Source organism: Oncorhynchus masou, chromosome 11, assembly GCF_036934945.1.
Source record: "Oncorhynchus masou masou isolate Uvic2021 chromosome 11, UVic_Omas_1.1, whole genome shotgun sequence".
Classification (NCBI taxonomy): domain Eukaryota; kingdom Metazoa; phylum Chordata; class Actinopteri; order Salmoniformes; family Salmonidae; genus Oncorhynchus; species Oncorhynchus masou.
Genome location: NC_088222.1, coordinates 697,330 through 719,425, shown reverse-complemented (window position 1 = coordinate 719,425; position 22,096 = coordinate 697,330). Strand labels below are relative to the sequence as shown.

General features: G+C 44.3%; 1 protein-coding gene across 2 annotated transcripts in view; it reads left to right on the top strand.

Moving 5' to 3' along the window:
- galt (galactose-1-phosphate uridylyltransferase) overlaps positions 1–22,096 on the top strand; it is a 186,654-nt gene that overhangs the window by 88,837 nt on the left and 75,721 nt on the right. For both annotated transcript variants that reach the window (XM_064977214.1, XM_064977213.1), the window contains 2 exons: positions 8,267–8,399; positions 14,357–14,440. In XM_064977214.1, coding sequence (XP_064833286.1) covers positions 8,267–8,399; positions 14,357–14,440 — 217 coding nt within the window. The remainder of the gene's footprint in view (positions 1–8,266; positions 8,400–14,356; positions 14,441–22,096) is intronic.

The window sequence follows — 22,096 nt, the reverse complement described above, 5'->3', positions numbered from 1 at the left end:
AGAGCTGAGGTCAAACCTCTTCCTCCTCTCCTTCTCCTAACTCTCATCAGAGCTGATGTCAAACCTCTTCCTCCTCTCCTTTTCCTAACTCTCATCAGAGCTGATGTCAAACCTCTTCCTCCTCTCCTTCTCCTAACTCTCATCAGAGCTGATGTCAATCCTCTTCCCCTCTCCTCTCCTTCTCCTAACTCTCATCAGAGCTGATGTCAAACCTCTTCCTCCTCTCCTTCTCCTAACTCTCATCAGAGCTGATGTCAAACCTCTTCCTCCTCTCCTTCTCCTAACTCTCATCAGAGCTGATGTCAAACCTCTTCCCTCCTCTCCTTCTCCTAACTCTCATCAGAGCTGATGTCAAACCTCTTCCTCCTCTCCTTCTCCTAACTCTCATCAGAGCTGATGTCAAACCTCTTCCTCATCTCCTCTCCTTCTCCTAACTCTCATCAGAGCTGAGGTCAAACCTCTTCCCCCTCTCCTTTCCTAACTCTCATCAGAGCTGATGTCAAACCTCTTTCTCATCTCCTTCTCCTAACTCTCATCAGAGCTGATGTCAAACCTCTTCCCATCTCCTCTCCTTCTCCTAACTCTCATCAGAGCTGATGTCAAACCTCTTTCCTCCTCTCCTTCTCCTAACTCTCATCAGAGCTGATGTCAAACCTCTTCCTCCTCTCCTTCTCCTAACTCTCATCAGAGCTGAGGTCAAACCTCTTCCTCCACTCCTTCTCCTAACTCTCATCAGAGCTGATGTCAAACCTCTTCCTCCACTCCTTCTCCTAACTCTCATCAGAGCTGAGGTCAAACCTCTTCCTCCTCTCCTTCTCCTAACTCTCATCAGAGCTGAGGTCAAACCTCTTCCCCAGTCCTTCCTCCTAACTCTCATCAGTGCTGAGGTCAAACCTCTTCCTCCACTCCTTCTCCTAACTCTCATCAGAGCTGAGGTCAAACCTCTTCCTCCACTCCTTCTCCTAACTCTCATCAGAGCTGAGGTCAAACCTCTTCCCCTCTCCTCTCCTTCTCCTAACTCTCATCAGAGCTGATGTCAAACCTCTTCCTCCTCTCCTTCTCCTAACTCTCATCAGAGCTGATGTCAAACCTCTTTCTCCTCTCCTTCTCCCAACTCTCATCAGAGCTGATGTCAAACCTCTTCCTCCTCTCCTCTCCTTCTCCTAACTCTCATCAGAGCTGATGTCAAACCTCTTCCCCCTCTCCTTTTCCTAACTCTCATCAGAGCTGATGTCAAACCTCTTTCTCCTCTCCTTCTCCTAACTCTCATCAGAGCTGATGTCAAACCTCTTCCCCCTCTCCTCTCCTTCTCCTAACTCTCATCAGAGCTGATGTCAAACCTCTTCCTCCTCTCCTTCTCCTAACTCTCATCAGAGCTGATGTCAATCCTCTTCCCCTCTCCTCTCCTTTTCCTAACTCTCATCAGAGCTAATGTCAAACCTCTTCCTCCTCTCCTCTCCTTCTCCTAACTCTCATCAGAGCTGAGGTCAAACCTCTTCCCCCTCTCCTCTCCTTCTCCTAACTTTACATTTACATTTAAGTCATTTGGCAGACGCTCTTATCCAGAGCGACTTACAAATTGGTGAATTCACCTTATGACATCCAGTGGAACAGCCACTTTACAATAGTGCGTCTAAATCATTTAAGGGGGGGGTGAGAAGGATTACTTTATCCTGTCCTAGGTATTCCTTAAAGAGGTGGGGTTTCAGGTGTCTCCGGAAGGTGGTGATTGACTCCGCTGTCCTGGCGTCGTGAGGGAGTTTGTTCCACCATTGGGGGCCAGAGCAGCGAACAGTTTTGACTGGGCTGAGCGGGAACTGTACTTCCTCAGTGGTAGGGAGGCGAGCAGGCCAGAGGTGGATGAACGCAGTGCCCTTGTTTGGGTGTAGGGCCTGATCAGAGCCTGGAGGTACTGCGGTGCCGTTCCCCTCACAGCTCCGTAGGCAAGCACCATGGTCTTGTAGCGGATGCGAGCTTCAACTGGAAGCCAGTGGAGAGAGCGGAGGAGCGGGGTGACGTGAGAGAACTTGGGAAGGTTGAACACCAGACGGGCTGCGGCGTTCTGGATGAGTTGTAGGGGTTTAATGGCACAGGCAGGGAGCCCAGCCAACAGCGAGTTGCAGTAATCCAGACGGGAGATGACAAGTGCCTGGATTAGGACCTGCGCCGCTTCCTGTGTGAGGCAGGGTCGTACTCTGCGGATGTTGTAGAGCATGAACCTACAGGAACGGGCCACCGCCTTGATGTTAGTTGAGAACGACAGGGTGTTGTCCAGGATCACGCCAAGGTTCTTAGCGCTCTGGGAGGAGGACACAATGGAGTTGTCAACCGTGATGGCGAGATCATGGAACGGGCAGTCCTTCCCCGGGAGGAAGAGCAGCTCCGTCTTGCCGAGGTTCAGCTTGAGGTGGTGATCCGTCATCCACACTGATATGTCTGCCAGACATGCAGAGATGCGATTCGCCACCTGGTCATCAGAAGGGGGAAAGGAGAAGATTAATTGTGTGTCGTCTGCATAGCAATGATAGGAGAGACCATGTGAGGTTATGACAGAGCCAAGTGACTTGGTGTATAGCGAGAATAGGAGAGGGCCTAGAACAGAGCCCTGGGGGACACCAGTGGTGAGAGCGCGTGGTGAGGAGACAGATTCTCGCCACGCCACCTGGTAGGAGCGACCTGTCAGGTAGGACGCAATCCAAGCGTGGGCCGCGCCGGAGATGCCCAACTCGGAGAGGGTGGAGAGGAGGATCTGATGGTTCACAGTATCGAAGGCAGCCGATAGGTCTAGAAGGATGAGAGCAGAGGAGAGAGAGTTAGCTTTAGCAGTGCGGAGCGCCTCCGTGATACAGAGAAGAGCAGTCTCAGTTGAATGACTAGTCTTGAAACCTGACTGATTTGGATCAAGAAGGTCATTCTGAGAGAGATAGCGGGAGAGCTGGCCAAGGACGGCACGTTCAAGAGTTTTGGAGAGAAAAGAAAGAAGGGATACTGGTCTGTAGTTGTTGACATCGGAGGGATCGAGTGTAGGTTTTTTCAGAAGGGGTGCAACTCTCGCTCTCTTGAAGACGGAAGGGACGTAGCCAGCGGTCAGGGATGAGTTGATGAGCGAGGTGAGGTAAGGGAGAAGGTCTCCGGAAATGGTCTGGAGAAGAGAGGAGGGGATAGGGTCAAGCGGGCAGGTTGTTGGGCGGCCGGCCGTCACAAGAAGCGAGATTTCATCTGGAGAGAGAGGGGAGAAAGAGGTCAGAGCACAGGGTTGGGCAGTGTGAGCAGAACCAGCGGTGTCGTTTGACTTAGCAAACGAGGATCGGATGTCGTCGACCTTCTTTTCAAAATGGTTGACGAAGTCATCTGCAGAGAGGGAGGGGGGGGAGGAGGATTCAGGAGGGAGGAGAAGGTGGCAAAGAGCTTCCTAGGGTTAGAGGCACATGCTTGGAATTTAGAGTGGTAGAAAGTGGCTTTAGCAGCAGAGACAGAGGAGGAAAATGTAGAGAGGAGGGAGTGAAAGGATGCCAGGTCCGCAGGGAGGCGAGTTTTCCTCCATTTCCGCTCGGCTGCCCGGAGCCCTGTTCTGTGAGATCGCAATGAGTCGTCGAGCCACGGAGCGGGAGGGGAGGACCGAGCCGGCCTGGAGGATAGGGGACATAGAGAGTCAAAGGATGCAGAAAGGGAAGAGAGGAGGGTTGAGGAGGCAGAATCAGGAGATAGGTTGGAGAAGGTTTGAGCAGAGGGAAGAGATGATAGGATGGAAGAGGAGAGAGTAGCGGGGGAGAGAGAGCGAATGTTGGGACGGCGCGGTACCATCCGAGTAGGGGCAGTGTGGGAAGTGTTGGATGAGAGCATAGAGGGAAAAGGATACAAAGTGGTCGGAGACTTGGAGGGGAGTTGCAATGAAGTTAGTGGAAGAACAGCAGTAAAGATGAGGTCGAGCGTATTGCCTGCCTTGTGAGTAGGGGGGAAGGTGAGAGGGTGAGGTCAAAAGAGGAGAGGAGTGGAAAGAAGGAGGCAGAGAGGAATGAGTCAAAGGTAGACGTGGGGAGGTTAAAGTCGCCCAGGACTGTCAGAGGTGAGCCGTCCTCAGGAAAGGAGCTTATCAAGGCATCAAGCTCATTGATGAACTCTCCGAGGAACCTGGAGGGCGATAAATGATAAGGATGTTAAGCTTGAAAGGGCTGGTAACTGTGACAGCATGGAATTCAAAGGAGGCGATAGACAGATGGGTAAGGGGAGAAAGAGAGAATGACCACTTGGGAGAGATGAGGATCCCGGTGCCACCACCCCGCTGACCAGAAGCTCTCGGGGTGTGCGAGAACACGTGGGCGGACGAAGAGAGAGCAGTAGGAGTAGCAGTGTTATCTGTGGTGATCCATGTTTCCGTCAGTGCCAAGAAGTCGAGGGACTGGAGGGAGGCATAGGCTGAGATGAACTCTGCCTTGTTGGCCGCAGATCGGCAGTTCCAGAGGCTACCGGAGACCTGGAACTCCACGTGGGTCGTGCGCGCTGGGACCACCAGATTAGGGTGGCCGCGGCCACGCGGTGTGGAGCGTTTGTATGGTCTGTGCAGAGAGGAGAGAACAGGGATAGATAGACACATAGTTGACAGGCTACAGAAGAGGCTACGCTAATGCAAAGGAGATTGGAATGACAAGTGGACTACACGTCTCGAATGTTCAGAAAGTTAAGCTTACGTAGCAAGAATCTTATTGACTAAAATGATTGAAATGATACAGTACTGCTGGAGTAGGCTAGCTGGCAGTGGCTGCGTTGTTGACTTTGTAGGCTAGCTGGCAGTGGCTGCGTTGTTGACACTACACTAATCAAGTCGTTCCGTCGAGTGTAATAGTTTCTACAGTGCTGCTATTCGGGGGCTAGCTGGCTAGCTAGCAGTGTTGATTACGTTACGTTACGTTGAAAGAACGACAATAGCTGGCTAGCTAACCTAGAAAATCGCTCTAGACTACACAATTGTCTTTGATACACAGACGGCTATGTAGCTAGCTAGCTACGATCAAACAAATCAAACCGTTGTACTGTAATGAAGTGAAATGAAAATGTGATACTACCTGTGGAGCGAAGCGGAATGTTGACCGGGTTGTTGAAGTTCTATTCGGTAGACGTTGGCTAGCTGTTGGCTAGCTAGCTAGCAGTATCTCCTACGTTAAGGACGACAAATAGCTGGCTAGCTAACCTCGGTAAATTAAGATAATCACTCTAAGTCTACACACTCTAAACTACACAATTATCTTGGATACGAAGACAGCAAAGACAACTATGTAGCTAGCTAACACTACACTAATCAAGTCGTTCAGTTGAGTGTAATAGTTTCTACAGTGCTGGTATTCGGTAGACGGTGGACGTTAGCTAGCTGCTGGGCAGATAGCAGTGTAGACTACGTTAGGACGACGAAATACGATAATTACGCAATTATCTTTGATACAAAGACGGCTATGTAGCTAGCTAAGAAGAAATTGCAAAGTTTAGACAAATCAAACCGTTGCACTATAATGAAATGTAATGAAAAGTTATACTACCTGCGGACCGAAGTGTAGATGCGACCGCTCGCTCCAAGGAGAACGAGAGGAGAACTCTTATCAGAGCTGAGGTCAAACCTCTTCCTCTCCTTCTCCTAACTCTCATCAGAGCTGAGGTCAAACCTCTTCCCCAGTCCTCTCCTTCTCTAACTCTCATCAGAGCTGATGTCAAACCTCTTTCTCCTCTCCTTTTCCTAACTCTCATCAGAGCTGATGTCAAACCTCTTCCTCCTCTCCTCTCCTTCTCCTAACTCTCATCAGAGCTGAGGTCAAACCTCTTCTCCCTCTCCTTCTCCTAACTCTCATCAGAGCTGATGTCAAACCTCTTCCCCCTCTCCACTCCTTCTCCTAACTGTCATCATAGCTGAGGTCAAACCTCTTCCTCCTCTCCTTCTCCTAACTGTCATCAAAGCTGATGTCAAACCTCTTCCCCCTCTCCTCTCCTTCTCCTAACTCTCATCAGAGCTGAGGTCAATCCTCTTCCCCCTCTCCTTTTCCTAACTCTCATCAGAGCTGAGGTCAAACCTCTTCCTCTCCTCTCCTTCTCCTAACTTTCATCAGAGCTGAGGTCAAACCTCTTCCTCCTTCCTTCTCCTAACTCTCATCAGAGCTGATGTCAAACCTCTTTCCCCTCTCCTTTTCCTAACTCTCATCAGAGCTAATGTCAAACCTCTTTCTCCTCCTCCTTCTCCTAACTCTCCTTCTCCTAACTCTCATCAGAGCTGAGGTCAAACCTCTTCCCCCAGTCCTCTCCTTCTCCTAACTCTCATCAGAGCTGATGTCAAACCTCTTTCTCCTCTCCTTCTCCTAACTCTCATCAGAGCTGATGTCAAACCTCTTTCTCCTCTCCTTCTCCTAACTCTCATCAGAGCTGATGTCAAACCTCTTCCCCCTCTCCTATCCTTCTCCTAACTCTCATCAGAGCTGAGGTCAAACCTCTTTCTCCACTCCTTCTCCTAACTCTCATCAGACCTGATGTCAAAATGCTTCCCCCTCTCCTCTCCTTCTCCTAACTCTCATCAGAGCTGATGTCAAACCTCTTCCCCCTCTCCTATCCTTCTCCTAACTCTCATCAGAGCTGATGTCAAACCTCTTCCCCCTCTCCACTCCTTCTCCTAACTCTCATCAGAGCTGAATGTCAAACCTCTTCCCCCTCTCCTCTCCTTCTCCTAACTCTCATCAGAGCTGAGGTCAAACCTCTTCCCCCTCTCCTCTCCTTCAAACCTCATCAGAGCTGAGGTCAAACCTCTTTCTCCACTCCTTCTCCTAACTCTCATCAGAGCTGATGTCAAACCTCTTCTCTCCTCTCCTTCTCCTAACTCTCATCAGAGCTGATGTCAAACCTCTTCCCCCTCTCCTATCCTTCTCCTAACTCTCATCAGAGCTGATGTCAAACCTCTTCCCCCTCTCCACTCCTTCTCCTAACTCTCATCAGAGCTGAGGTCAAACCTCTCCCCCTTCTCTCCTTCCTAACTCTCCTTCTCTAACTCTCATCAGAGCTGAGGTCAAACCTCTTCCCCCTCTCCTCTCCTTCTCCTAACTCTCATCAGAGCTGATGTCAAACCTCTTCCCCCTCTCCACTCCTTCTCCTAACTCTCATCAGAGCTGAGGTCAAACCTCTTCCTCCTCTCCTCTCCTTCTCCTAACTCTCATCAGAGCTGAGGTTAAACCTCTTCCCCCTCTCCTCTCTGTCTGTTCTGTCTGTCCTATGTGTTTTTCCTGTTTGTCGTGTTGGTCATGTCCGTTCACTGTACCTATCATACTACTTTGACTGTTGTCTTTACTCTCAGGTATTAACTGCTTGTTTGATCGGAGGAAACATTGTGGACCTCAGGAAGATATGTTAATATGAATGTTTTCTTTTTTTCCTCACCGAAACACTGTTCTGAAAGTCACTCACCCGGTAGACGTGCTGAAGTAGCAACAGTAAAGATTGTTATTTTGCAGAGGGGTCTCCTCTGGACTGTTGCTGCTTGTTCTATTAGCCACAGAAGTGATGGAATGCTGAGTCACTGTGTCTTCTCTCCCTCTCTCTGTCTCGCTCTCTCTCTCTCTCTCTCTCTCTCTCTCTCTCTGTCTCTCTCTCTTTCTCTCTCTCTCTGTCTCTCTCTCTGTCTCTCTCTCTCTCTCTGTCTCTCTCTGTCTCTGTCTCTCTCTGTCTCTCTCTCTCTCTCTCTCTCTCTCTCTCCTCTGTCTCTCTCTGTCTGTCTCTCTCTCTGTCTCTCTCTCTCCTGTCTCTCTCTGTCTCTCTCTGTCTCTCTCTGTCTCTCTCTGTCTCTCTCTCTCTCTCTCTCTCTCTCTCTGTCTCTCTGTCTCTCTCTCTCTGTCTCTCTCTCTCTGTGCTCTCTGTCGCTCTCTGTCTCTCTCTCTCTGTCTCTCTCTCTCCCTCTCTCCCTCTCTCTCTCTGTCTCTCTCTCTCTCTGTCTCTCTGTCTCTCTCTCTCTCTCTCTCTGTCTCTCTCTCTCTGTCTCTCTCTGTCTCTCTCTCTGTCTCCCTGTCTCTCTCTCTCTGTCTCCCTCTCTCTCTCTCTGTCTCCCTCTCACTCTCTCTGTCTCTCTCTGTCTCTCTCTGTCTCTGTCTCTGTCTCTTTATTCTCTCTCCTCTCTCTGTCTCTGTCTCTCTCTATTCCTCACCCTCTCTCCCTCTTTTTCTATCTTTATTCCTCACCCTCTCTCCCTCTTTTTCTATCTTTATTCCTTAATCTCCCCCTCCTTCTTATGTCTCTCTCTCTCTAGGAGCGTGTAGTGGTGCAGAATGCTGATTGGCTGGCTGTGGTTCCATACTGGGCCACCTGGCCGTTCCAGACGTTGCTGTTACCACGGAGACATGTCCAGAGACTGACTAACCTCACCGCCCAGGAGAGAGAGGGTACGACCTCTGATCTCACTCTAATCCCTGACCTTTAACCCCTGACATCACTGTAACCTACTGTATTAAACCATTAACCCTTGACCCTCACAACTCAACTTTTTTACAGTTCACTATGTCACCCTGACCTTTAACCCCCACACTCTTAACACAAACCACTACTTCCATCCCTGATGAAATCTCCTCCTCTGAAACAACATGTCGTAGCTATGTAGTAGGGATTTATATGGGTAACCGGTTGCAGGTGTAATTACAGGGTATAGCTCTGAGCTCTGAGCGCCAACAATGTAGGACAAAGTGAAGCCATACATGTCATAATAAATCATATAAATAAAATCTATACATATTAACAATGGTCAATATATACATATTAACACTGTAACAATGGTCAATATATACATATTGTCTTTTCTTTGGCTATGCCGGATTAAGTGATATGACATGCTATTCTATAAAATAATTTCTTTGTAATTAATATTACCTGATTGAGCTAATCATGTACACGTAATTAACTAGAAAGTCAGGGCACCACGAAATAATATTTATAGAGCTGTTATCTTCTGAATAAGCACAGGCCCATTTGAAAGAAAACACTCTGAGGTTTGTGTAAATGTGAATTGAATGTAGGAGAATATAACACAATAGATCTGGTTTAGATAATGCAATTAAAAAAACAAAAAATGTTTTTTATGGTTGTGTCATCATCTTTAAAATGAACAAGATAAAACAAACATTCAGGTAGGATGATGGGGACAATGTCAGTGAAAACTATAAGAGGGCAACAGTACTTGTGCAAAGTTTCAGAAATATAACTTCCAAAATGAGTGTGCTACATGACATTTATCATGAAGTCACCCAGGTGTCCCACACAAGTAGCCCAAATGTACCCAAGTGGCCAAATTGGTGAAGGTATACATTTTGAAACAAATAATAGCCGCAGGCAGAACAGTTGAAACTGGAACAGCAGCAAGGCCAGGTGGACTGGGGACAGCAAGGAGTCATCATGCCAGGTTGTCCTGACGCATGGTCCGAGGACTCAGGTCCTCCGAGAGAGAGAAAGAAGGAGAGAATTAGAGAGAGCACACTTAAATTCACACAGGACACCGGATATGACAGGAGAAGTACTCCAGATATAACAAACTGACCCTAGCCCCCGACACATAAACTACTACAGCATAAATACTGGAGGCTGAGACAGGAGGGGTCAGGAGACACTGTGGCCCCATCCGATGAGACCCCCAGACAGGGCCAAACAGGAGGGATATAACCCCACCCACTTTGCCAAAGCTCTACACAATATTGTGCTGCTGATGCCAGGTGCCATAGCAGTCTCTTTCTGCTGTAAAGCAGAGGGTCACCAAGCATGTGGTGCAGGTGATGAGGGACTTCATCTTGCAAACAACACAGCGACGCCTCCATGCTGTGCCCTTTTGGCCCTGAGGCACATCCATACCTGCAGAAATACATTTGGGCAGATGAACACTTGTGGCAGGAGCAGAAGGGACAGAAGTGACACGGATCCATCGCATGGACCCCCGCTCAGCCCGCTTAGGCATGTCGTTCACCTTCGTCTTCGGAAAGCCCACCCTGTTGGTACGAATGGTGCCACAAGCCCACACCTCCAGCTTCCTGAGCTCTGTAAACAGGGTAGGGCTTGTGTAGAAGTTATCCACAAACAGTTTGTAGCCCTTCCCCAGCAGTTGAAAATCAAATAACTCCATAACGGAATCATAACTCAGTCCATTATCGGTCGCACAACTGTTCTTCCCCTCATTGCATGTGTAATCACACACAGAATCAGCCAACACATACAGCTTGTAACCCCACTTGGTTGGTTTGTTTCTCATGTACTGTTTGAGGCCAATTCTGGCCTTTGAGGCTACCATCCTCTCATCTATTGACACATTCTGGGCTGACTGAAAGTAGGTTTTGCAGGCCTCAACAATGCTGTAGTAGAGAGGTTTTATTACAAACGTTGCTGTGCCTCTCTTCTTGTCATTCGCTTCATCAACCTTTGGGTCACTGATGTGAAGCACCTGTGAGATAACCAGAAACCATTTGCAGGACATAACAGTCATGGGGAAAGGCAGTTGGTAGAGAGATGACGTTTTCCTGTAGTCCTTCAGGCTTTTCAGCCTCACCAGCCCCATGTAGATGACCAGTGAAAGGTAGCAGAAAAGGTCTGACTTGGATATGGGCTTCCATGCTGCCTTTTTGCCTGCTTGCTTCATCTCCCCATACTTATTCGTGTTAGACACGAGCGAATCGACAACGGATTGGGTGAAAAACAGCTGAAAAAGCTGAATGGGGCTGTAAGTTGCGGTCATGTTCACCTGAGGTCCTGGCTTCCTTTTCGGCCTAAATGTTGGTTGAGGTGGCTGCACATCATCTTCTAGGACAGTGTGCCAACGCCCTCCTGTCCCTTCCTTAGCAGGTGGCACACTTCCACTCTTCTGCCTCTTTGTCAGTGCCTTCACACCTCTAGATGGCCCGGGAGGTGTGGAGCCGGAGACAACAGGTGTCTGTTTCATGTGGGCGTGGGGTGGAGCGGCAGACACACTCATCTCGGCTCCCTCTAATCCATAATATGTAGACTGTGAGGAGGAAGCATGGTCGCTGTGTTGCGATGTGTCAGTTTGCTGTTACATTCTACTCCATTCCATTTTTATATATATATATACACACAGGCTATGGGTCATTCACATACAGTACATACAACCATACCCCCACCCACAACGCATAGCCAATGTGTACTTTCATTACATTTTTATATATTGCAAATAAAACGTAAAAAACAATCACAAATAATATTTTATTTTATTAATTCCAAACACCGGCATTAGCATGAGAAAACAATGTCCTCTCTGTTCAAAAAATATGCTTCTATTTTGGAGTCATAGCTATGGTCGCTTCTGAAAGATCTGTTTCACTATCACAATCAATTTCCTCTATAATTTTGTCTACATTCGTATATCTAGTCTTGGATTTAGCTTACCCTGACTTATTCGCCATGATGTTCGATATATACAGCTGAAGATGCGCATTACCGAAAAAGTGCTGTGTGTCACAAGCTTGGCTCCTTCCAGTATGAATCTTCAATGCCAAATGACCGTCTTTACGCAGGAGTTTACGACATGGGTTGGTCTTCCAACACATAAACATTACATATTGTTGTTTACCTCAGCTCATTGGCTATCTACCCAGCTAGATTTCAAGACGATCAGTGGTCATTGGTTTAAAAAACAGTCATTCAACAAAACAGTGGTCATATCATTGGTGCACAATGATGTCATTACTTGTTGTCTTCAAATCAAGTTTGGTTGTGTTACAAACAAACCAGTTGATTGCAATGAAACCAAACATGACTGGAAAAGTAATGTTTAGTGTGTGTATTTACATCGAAAGTGTCGTCGAAAATGGAATGAGACGGAATTCACGACACAAGCGGTTCACAAAATGTTTCGTGTTAGGCTATAAAAATGGATTTTATCAAACAAAATACCATTCATTGTGTAACAATGAGCATTGGGATTGCAAACAGAGGAAGATCGTCAAAGATAAACAATTTATTTTATTGCAATTTGTGATTTTGTTACACCTATGCTGGTTGAAATAGTTTTTTGTTATTGGGCTCTGTCCTCAGATAATCGCATCGTATTCTTTCGAAGTAAATCCTTTTTTAAATCTGACAACGCAGTTGGATTAGCAAGATTCTAGGCCTTCGAATCATGTGAGACACTTGTATTTTCATGAATGTTTAATATGACTATATATGTAGCGATCACCGTATGTTGTCAAATTTAATCCCGCTAACGGGTTCGGTGCGCAGAGAGGTTAAGAGATACAGTTATGTGTGTTTCCTGTCCTTCATGAGATCACCAAATGAAACACACTCAACATGACTGTCCCTTAAGTGTCCACGGACCATTCCCACATTCTCAAAAATAGAAATATTGTTTAAATCTCCTATTTTGGAGATTAGGAGTTTTTGCAAGAGAAGCTCTTTGTTATCCATCTCCTTCAATACGGCAGTTTCTACCAGGTATTTATGACCGTTGTAAAACCTGATGTGGGAGAGAGAATGAGAGAGGGGTGGAGCCACGATATACACCCAAAAGGGCCACGTCGTGACTCTGGGGACCAAACTGTTTGTCTCCTGCGGGGGATAAGGTTTCTTCACGTTGAAGCTCTCAACCTGATCCACCACAGCCCCGTCGATGAAAATGGGGGCGTGCTCAGGTCTCCTTTTTCTGTAGTCCATAATCATCTCCTTTGTCTTGATCAAGTAGGTTGTTATCCTGGCACCACACTGTCAGGTCTCTGACCTCCTCCCTATAGGCTGTCTCATCGTTGTCGGGGATCAGGCCTACCACTGTTGTGTCGTCGGGAATCTTAATGATGGTGTTGGAGTCGTGCTTGGCCATGCGGTTGTGGGTCAACAAGGAATACAGGAGGGGACTGAGCACGCACCCCTAAGGGCCCCCTGTATTGAGGATCAGCGTAGCAGATGTGTTGTTACCTACCCTCACCACCTGGGGGCGGCCCATCAGGAAGTCCAGGATCCAGTTGCAGAGGGATGTGTTGCTACCTACCCTTACCACCTGGGGGCGGTCCATCAGGAAGTCCAGGATCCAGTTGCAGAGGGAGGTGTTGAGTCCCAGGGTCCTTAGCTTCGTGATGAGCTTTGAGGGCACGATGGCGTTGAATGCTGAGCTGTAGTCAATGAATAGCATTCTCATGTAGGTGTTCCTTTTGTCCAGGTGCGAAAGGGCAGTGTGGAGTGCAATAGAGATTGCATCATCTGTGGATCTGTTGGGGCAGCATGGAAATTGTAGTTGGTGTAGGATTTCTGGGATAATGGTGTTAATGTGAGCCATGACCAGCCTTTCAAAGCACTTCATGGCTACAGATGTGAGTGCTACAGGTCGGTAGTCATTTAGGCAGGTTACCTTAGTGTTCTTGGGCACAGGGACTATGGTGGTCTGCTTGAAACATGTTTGTATTACAGACTCGGTCAGGGACAGGTTGGAAATGTCAGTGAAGACACTGGACAGTTGCTTTGAGTACACGTCCTGGTAATCCATCTGGCCCCGTGGCTTTGTGAATGTTGACCTGTTTAAAGGTCTTACTCACATTGGCTACGGAGAGTGTTATCACACAGTCGTCCAGAACAGCTGGTGCTCACGTGCATGCTTCAGTGTTGCTTGACTCGAAGTGAGCATAAAAGGCATTTAGCTTTCTGGTAGGCTCGTGTCACTGGGCAGCTCACGTTTGGGTTTCCCTTTGTAGTTCGTAATAATGTAATCCCCCTTATCTGTATTGTAAAGCGAGAAACACAATTTAACAATCTTTGCATCAGTAATTGGGTCGTCATGGAGAGACTGGGGATTTTTGGAGCATGAATGTGACTGATTCTATAATCTGTTGCTGGAAGGAAATCAGGTGTTTTCACACAGATTCCTCTGTCCTGTTTTATTGTCATTGTTTTTAAATGACAGGCAGCTGTTGTGTTGTCATAAAATTATCTTGGTGGGTTAGTTTGTTTTCCCAGCAGTATGGTGCCCTTGAAGGACAGATTTCATTTGATCCAAATATCAGCAGAAGGTTAATTTTGGGAAATAATATACTATGCTGCCTGGAGTGTGGTTTGTTTCGAGTGTTTGTGTGTGTATATGTGTCCCAGTGGAGGCTACTGGGGAGAGGAGGGCTCATAATAATGACTGGATTGGTGTGAATGGAATGGTATCAAACATTCCAACCATTAATACGAGATGTCCTCCCCCAGCAGACTCCGATGTTGTATGTGTGTGTGCGTGCGTGTGCTCATGCGTGCGTGCGTGCCACCATCTAAGAGCGAGAGATCTGGCACCAGGAAGTGTTGTAAGTGCTACTATGTATATGAGTGTGTTCTAGATATATTAGTCTGAACTCTCTCTTTCTAACTCTTTCTATTCCAGGACTGGCCTCCATTATGAAGAGACTCTTGACTAAATATGATAACCTGTTTCAGATCTCCTTTCCCTACTCCATGGGCTGGCACGGTAAGAGAGAAACAACTCTCAGAAACAATATGATGAAATAAGATTATACTGGCAAAGACAGCTATTATTTATTATAGATTATAACAGCTGTCAAATTGCTTGGAGGGAATTGTCTTGCTTCTTGAAAATGTGTGCATCAGAAGTTGCTAAGTGTTTTGAAAATTCACCGATAAATTGGACCACATGGAAAACTTAAAGACGTAGAAACTGTAAATTGCTTGGTAATAGGAAATACATGTATTTCCATGACAGAATTAAAAAGCAATTTTGTATTGACAAATACAGCTTTTGCCAAGAGTTTGCAAAGCTGTCATCAAGGAAAAGCCTGGCTATTATTTAACACTTTTTTTCCACTGCTACAGGATTCCATATGTGTTATTTCATAGTGTTGATGTCTTCACTAGTATTCTACCATGTAGAAAATAGTCAAAATAAAGAAAAACCCTGGAATGAGGTGTGTCCAAACTTTTGACTGGTACTGCATGTCCTACTGTAGTCTATATCTACTACCATCCTACTCTATATATCTACTACCATCCTACTGTAGGCTGTGTATCATCTACCATCCTACTGTAGACTACTGTATATATCTACTACCACCCTACTGTTGGCTGTATATCTACTACCATCCTACTGTTGGCTGTATATCTACTACCATCCTACTGTAGGCTGTATATCAACTACCATCCTACTGTAGTCTATATATCAACTACCATCCTACTGTAGAATACTGTATATATATATATATACCATCCTACTGTGGGCTATATATATCTACTACCATCCTATATATATCCTACTACTGTATATACCATCCTACTGTAGGTCTACTGTATATATCTACTACCATCCTACTATATCAACTATCCTACTGTATATATCAACTACCATCCTACTGTCTACTTTATATATCTACTACCATCCTAGTAGGCTATATATCTCACCATCCTACTACCATCCTACTGTAGTATATATCTACTACCATCCTACTGTCTATATATCAACTACCATCCTACTGTAGTCTACTGTATATATCTACTACCATCCTACTGTAGGCTGTATATCTACTACCATCCTACTATATATCTACTACCATCCTACTGTAGTCTATATATCAACTACCATCCTACTGTAGGCTACTGTATATATCTACTACCATCCTACTGTAGGCTACTGTATATATCAACTACCATCTTACTGTAGGCTACTGTATATATCTACTACCATCCTACTGTAGGCTGTATATCTACTACCATCCTACTGTAGTCTACTGTATATATCTACTACCAATCTACTGTAGTCTATATATCAACTACCATCCTACTGTAGGCTGTATATCAACTACCATCCTACTGTAGTCTATATATCAACTACCATCCTACTGTAGGCAACTGTATATATCAACTACCATCCTAATGTAGGCTACTGTATATATCCACTACCATCCTACTGTAGGCTGTATATCTACTAACACCCTACTGTAGTCTACTGTATATATCTACTACCATCCTACTGTAGGCTACTGTATATATCAACTACCATCCTACTGTAGGCTACTGTATATATCTACTACCATCCTACTGTAGGCTGTATATCTACTACCACCCTACTGTAGTCTACTGTATATATCTACTACCATCCTACTGTAGCCTATATATCAACTACCATCCTACTGTAGGCTGTATATCAACTACCATCCTACTGTAGTCTATATATCAACTACCATCCTACTGTAGAATACTGTATATATCAACTACCATCTTACTGTAGGCTGTAGGCTACTGTCTACTGTATATATCCACTACCATCCTACTGTAGGCTGTATATCTACTACCATCCTACTGTAGTCTACTGTATATATCTACTACCATCCTACTGTAGGCTACTACCATCCTGTATATATATCAACTACCATCCTACTGTAGGCTACTGTGTATATATCTACTACCATCCTACTGTAGGCTGTATATACTGTATATATACTACCATCCTACTGTAGGCTACTGTATATATATACCATCCTACTGTAGGCTACCATCCTACTGTAGGCTATATCTACTACCATCCTACTGTAGTCTATATATCAACTACCATCCTACTGTAGGCTGTATATCTACTACCATCCCTACTGTAGTCTATATATCTACTACCATCCTACTGTAGGCTACTGTATATATCTACTACCATCCTACTGTAGTCTATATATCAACTACCATCCTACTGTAGGCTCATACTACCATCCTACTGTAGGCTACTGTATATATCTACTACCATCCTACTGTAGGCATATCTATATATCTACTACCATCCTACTGTAGGCTGTCTATATATCAACTACCATCCTACTGTAGGCTACTGTATATATCTACTACCATCCTACTGTAGGCTGTATATCTACTACCATCCTACTGTAGTCTATATATCAACTACCATCCTACTGTAGGCTGTACTCTATATATCTACTACCATCCTACTGTAGGCTGTATATCTACTACCATCCTACTGTATATATCTACTACCATCCTACTGTAGGCTACTATATATCTACTACCATCCTACTGTAGGCTGTATATCAACTACCATCCTACTGTAGGCTACTGTATATATCTACTACCATCCTACTGTAGGCTGTATATCTACTACCACCCTACTGTATATATCTACTGTAGGCTGTATATATCTACTACCATCCTACTGTAGGCTGCTACTGTATATATCTACTACCATCCTACTGTAGGCTACTGTATATATCTACTACCATCCTACTGTAGGCTGTATATCTACTACCATCCTACTGTGTATATATCTACTACCATCCTACTGTAGCTACTGCTGTATATGTACTACCATCCTACTGTAGTCTATATATCAACTACCATCCTACTGTAGGCTACTGTATATATCTACTACCATCCTACTCAATATATCTACTACCATCCTACTAGGCTGTATAGGCTGTATATATCTACTACCATCCTACTGTAGGCTATATATCAACTACCATCCTACTGTAGGCTACTGTATATATCTACTACCATCCTACTGTATATATCAACTACCATCCTACTGTAGAATACTGTATATATTTATATATCTACTACCATCCTACTGTAGGCTGTATATCTACTACCATCCTACTGTAGGCTGTATATCTATATCTACTACCATCCTGCTGTAGGCTGTATACTGTAGGCTATCTACTACCATCCTACTGTAGTCTATATATCAACTACCATCCTACTGTAGGCTACTGTATATATCTACTACCATCCTACTGTAGGCTGTATATCTACTACCATCCTACTACTATATCTATTACCATCAACATTATATACCATCCTACTGTAGTCTATATATCATCTAACATCCTACTGTAGGGCTGTATATCAACTACCATCCTACTGTAGGCTGTATATCTACTACCATCCTACTGTAGGTTACTGTATATATCTACTACCATCCTACTGTAGGCTGTATATCTACTACCATCCTACTGTAGCTACTGTATATATCTACTACCATCCTACTGTAGTCTATATATCAACTACCATCCTACTGTAGGCTACTGTATATATACTACCATCCTACTGTAGGCTATATATCACTGTACTACCATCCTACTGTAGGCTACTGTATATATCTACTACCATCCTACTGTAGGCTGTATATCTACTACCATCCTACTGTAGGCTGTATATCAACTACCATCCTACTGTAGGCTACTGTATATATCTACTACCATCCCATCCTACTGCCATCCTAGGCTGTATATCTACAACCATCCTACTGTAGTCTATATATCAACTAACATCCTACTGTAGGCTACTGTATATATCTACTACCATCCTACTGTAGGCTGTATATCTACTACCATCCTACTGTAGTCTATATATCAACTACTATCCTACTGTAGGCTACTGTATATATCTACTACTGTATATATCTACCATCCTACCATCCTACTGTAGGCTGTATATCTACTACCATCCTACTGTAGTCTATATATCAACTACATCCTACTGTAGGCTACTGTATATATCTACTACCATCCTACTGTAGACTACTGTATATCTACTACCATCCTACTGTAGGTCTACTGTATATATCTACTACCATCCTACTGTAGTCTATATATCAACTACCATCCTACTGTAGGCTGTATATCAACTACCATCCTACTGTAGTCTACCATCTTACTGTATATATCTACTACCACCCTACTGTAATACTGTATATATCTACTACCATCCTACTGTAGGCTATGTCAACTACCATATCTACTACCATCCTACTAGGCTGTAGTCTACTGTATATATCTACTACAATCCTACTGTAGGCTATATATCTATATAACTACCATCCTACTGTAGGCTACTGTATTTATCTACTACCATCCTACTGTAGGCTGTATATCTACTACCATCCTACTGTAGGCTACTGTATATATCTACTACCATCCTACTGTAGGCTGTATAACTACCATCTAGGCTGTATATCTACTACCATCCTACTGTTGTCTATATATCATCTACTACCATCCTACTGTAGGCTACTGTATATATCTACTACCATCCTACTCTATATATCTACTACCATCCTACTGTAGGCTGTATATCTACTACCATCCTACTGTAGGTTACTGCTATATATCTACTGCCATCCTACTGTAGGCTGTATATCATCCTACTGTAGGACCATCCTACTGTGGGCTACTGTATATATCTACTACCATCCTACTAGTCTATATATCAACTACCATCCTACTGTATATATCTACTACCATCCTAGTCTACTGTATATATCTACTACCATCCTGCTGTAGGCTATATATCTACTACATTCCTACTGTAGTCTATATATCAACTACCATCCTACTGTAGGCTACTGTATATATCTACTACCATCCTACTCTATATACTACTACTACCATCCTACTGTAGGCTGTATATCTACTACCATCCTACTGTAGTCTACTATATATATCTACTGTGCCATCCTACTGTAGGCTGTATATCTACTACCATCCTACTGTACCAGGTTACTGTATATATCTACTACCATCCTACTGTAGTCTATATATCAACTACCATCCTACTGTAGGCTACAGTATATATCTACAACCATCCTACTGTACTGCTGTATATCTACTACCATCCTACTGTAGGCTACTGTATATATCTACTACCATCCTACTGTAGGCTGTATATCTACTACCATCCTACTGTAGGCTGTATATCTACTACCATCCTACTGTAGGCTACTGTATATATCTACTACCATCCTACTGTAGGCTGTATATCTACTGACCAGTCTATATATCTACTACCATCCTACTGTAGTCTATATATCAACTACCATCCTACTGTAGGCTACTGTATATATCTACTACCATCCTACTGTAGGCTGTATATCTACTACCACATCCTACTGTAGGCTGTATATCAACTACCATCCTACTGTAGGCTACTGTATATATCTACTACCATCCTACTGTAGGCTGTATATCTACTACCATCCTACTGTAGGTTACTGTATATATCTACTACCATCCTACTGTAGTCTATATATCTACCATCCTACTACCATCCTACTGTAGGCTACAGTATATATCTACTACCATCCTACTGTAGGCTGTATATATACTACCATCCTACTGTAGGCTACTGTCTATATATACTATCTACTACCATCCTACTGTAGGCTGTATATCTACTACCATCCTACTGTAGGCTGTATATCTACTACCATCCTACTGTAGGCTACTGTATATATCTACTACCATCCTACTGTAGGCTGTATATCTATGACCATCCTACTGTAGTCTATATATCAACTACTGTAGGCATCCTACTGTAGGCTACTGTAGTATATATCTACTACCATCCTACTGTAGGCTGTATATATCTACTACCACCCTACTGTAGGTATATCTACTACCATCCTACTGTATATCAACTACCATCCTACTGTAGGCTGCTGTATATATCTACTACCATCCTACTGTAGGCTGTATATCTACTACCATCCTACTGTAGGCTACTGTATATATCTACTACCATCCTGCTGTAGGCTGTATATCTACGACCATCCTACTGTAGTCTATATATCAACTACCATCCTACTGTAGGCTACTGTATATCTACTACCATCCTACTCTATATATCTACTACCATCGTACTGTAGGCTGTGCTATATATCAATCATCCTACCATCCTACTGTAGGCTGTATATCAACTACCATCCTACTGTAGGCTACTGTATATATCTACTACCATCCTGTATATCTACTACCATCCTACTGTAGGCTACTGTTTATATCTACTACCATTCTACTGTAGGCTGTATATCATCTACGATCCTTCTGTAGGCTGTATATCAACTACCATTCTACTGTGGGCTGTATATCTACTACCATCCTACTGTATATATCTACTACCATCCTAGCTATTGTATATATCTACTACCATCATACTGTAGGCTACTGTATATATCTACTACCATCCTACTGTAGACTACTGATTATATCTAATACCATCCTACTGTAGGCTGTATATCTACTACCATCCTACTGTAGGCTGTATATCAACTACCATCCTACTGTAGGCTGTATATCAACTACCATCATACTGTAGGCTACTGTATATATCTACTACCATCCATTCTGTAGATTACTGTTTATATCTACTACCGTCCTACTATAGGCTGTATATCTACTACCATCCTACTTTAGGCTACTGTATATATCTACTACCATCCTACTGTAGGCTGTATATCAACTACCATCCTACTGTAGGCTGTATATCAACTACCGTCCTACTGTAGGCTGTATATCTACTACCATCCTACTGTAGGCTGTATATCAACTACCATCCTACTGTAGGCTTTATATCAGCTATATATCCTTACTGGCCTGTTCATAGATATACTGGCCGTTCATTCAGACCCTTACTGGCCTGGTTCATAGATATACAGTCATTCAGACCCTTACTGGCCTGGTTCATAGATATACAGTCATTCAGACCCTTACTGGCCTGGTTCATGGTTCATAGATATAACGGCTTACTGCCTGTTTCATAGATATACAGTCATTCTTAGACCATTCAGACCCTTACTGGCCTGGTTCATAGATATAGTCATTCAGACCCTTACTGACCTGGTTCATAGATATACAGTCATTCAGACCCTTACTGGCCTGGTTCATAGATATACAGTCATTCAGACCCTTACTGACCTGGTTCATAGATATACAATCCATTCAGACCCTTACTGGCCTGGTTCATATATTCATTCAGATATACATATACAGTCCATTCCATTCAGACCCTTACTGGCCTGGTTGATAGATATACAGTCATTCAGACCCTTACTGGCCTGGTTCATAGATATACAGTCATTCAGACCCTTACTGGCCTGGTTCATAGATATACAGTCATTCAGACCCTTACTGGCCTGGTTCATAGATATACAGTCCATTCAGAAGGTATTCAGACCCTTACTGGCCTGGTTCATAGATATACAGTCATTCAGACCCTTACATAGATATACAGTCTTACTGACCTGGTTCATAGATATGACCTGGTTCATAGATATACAGTCATTCAGACCCTTACTGGCCTGGTTCATAGATATACAGTCATTCTTACTGACCTGGTTCAT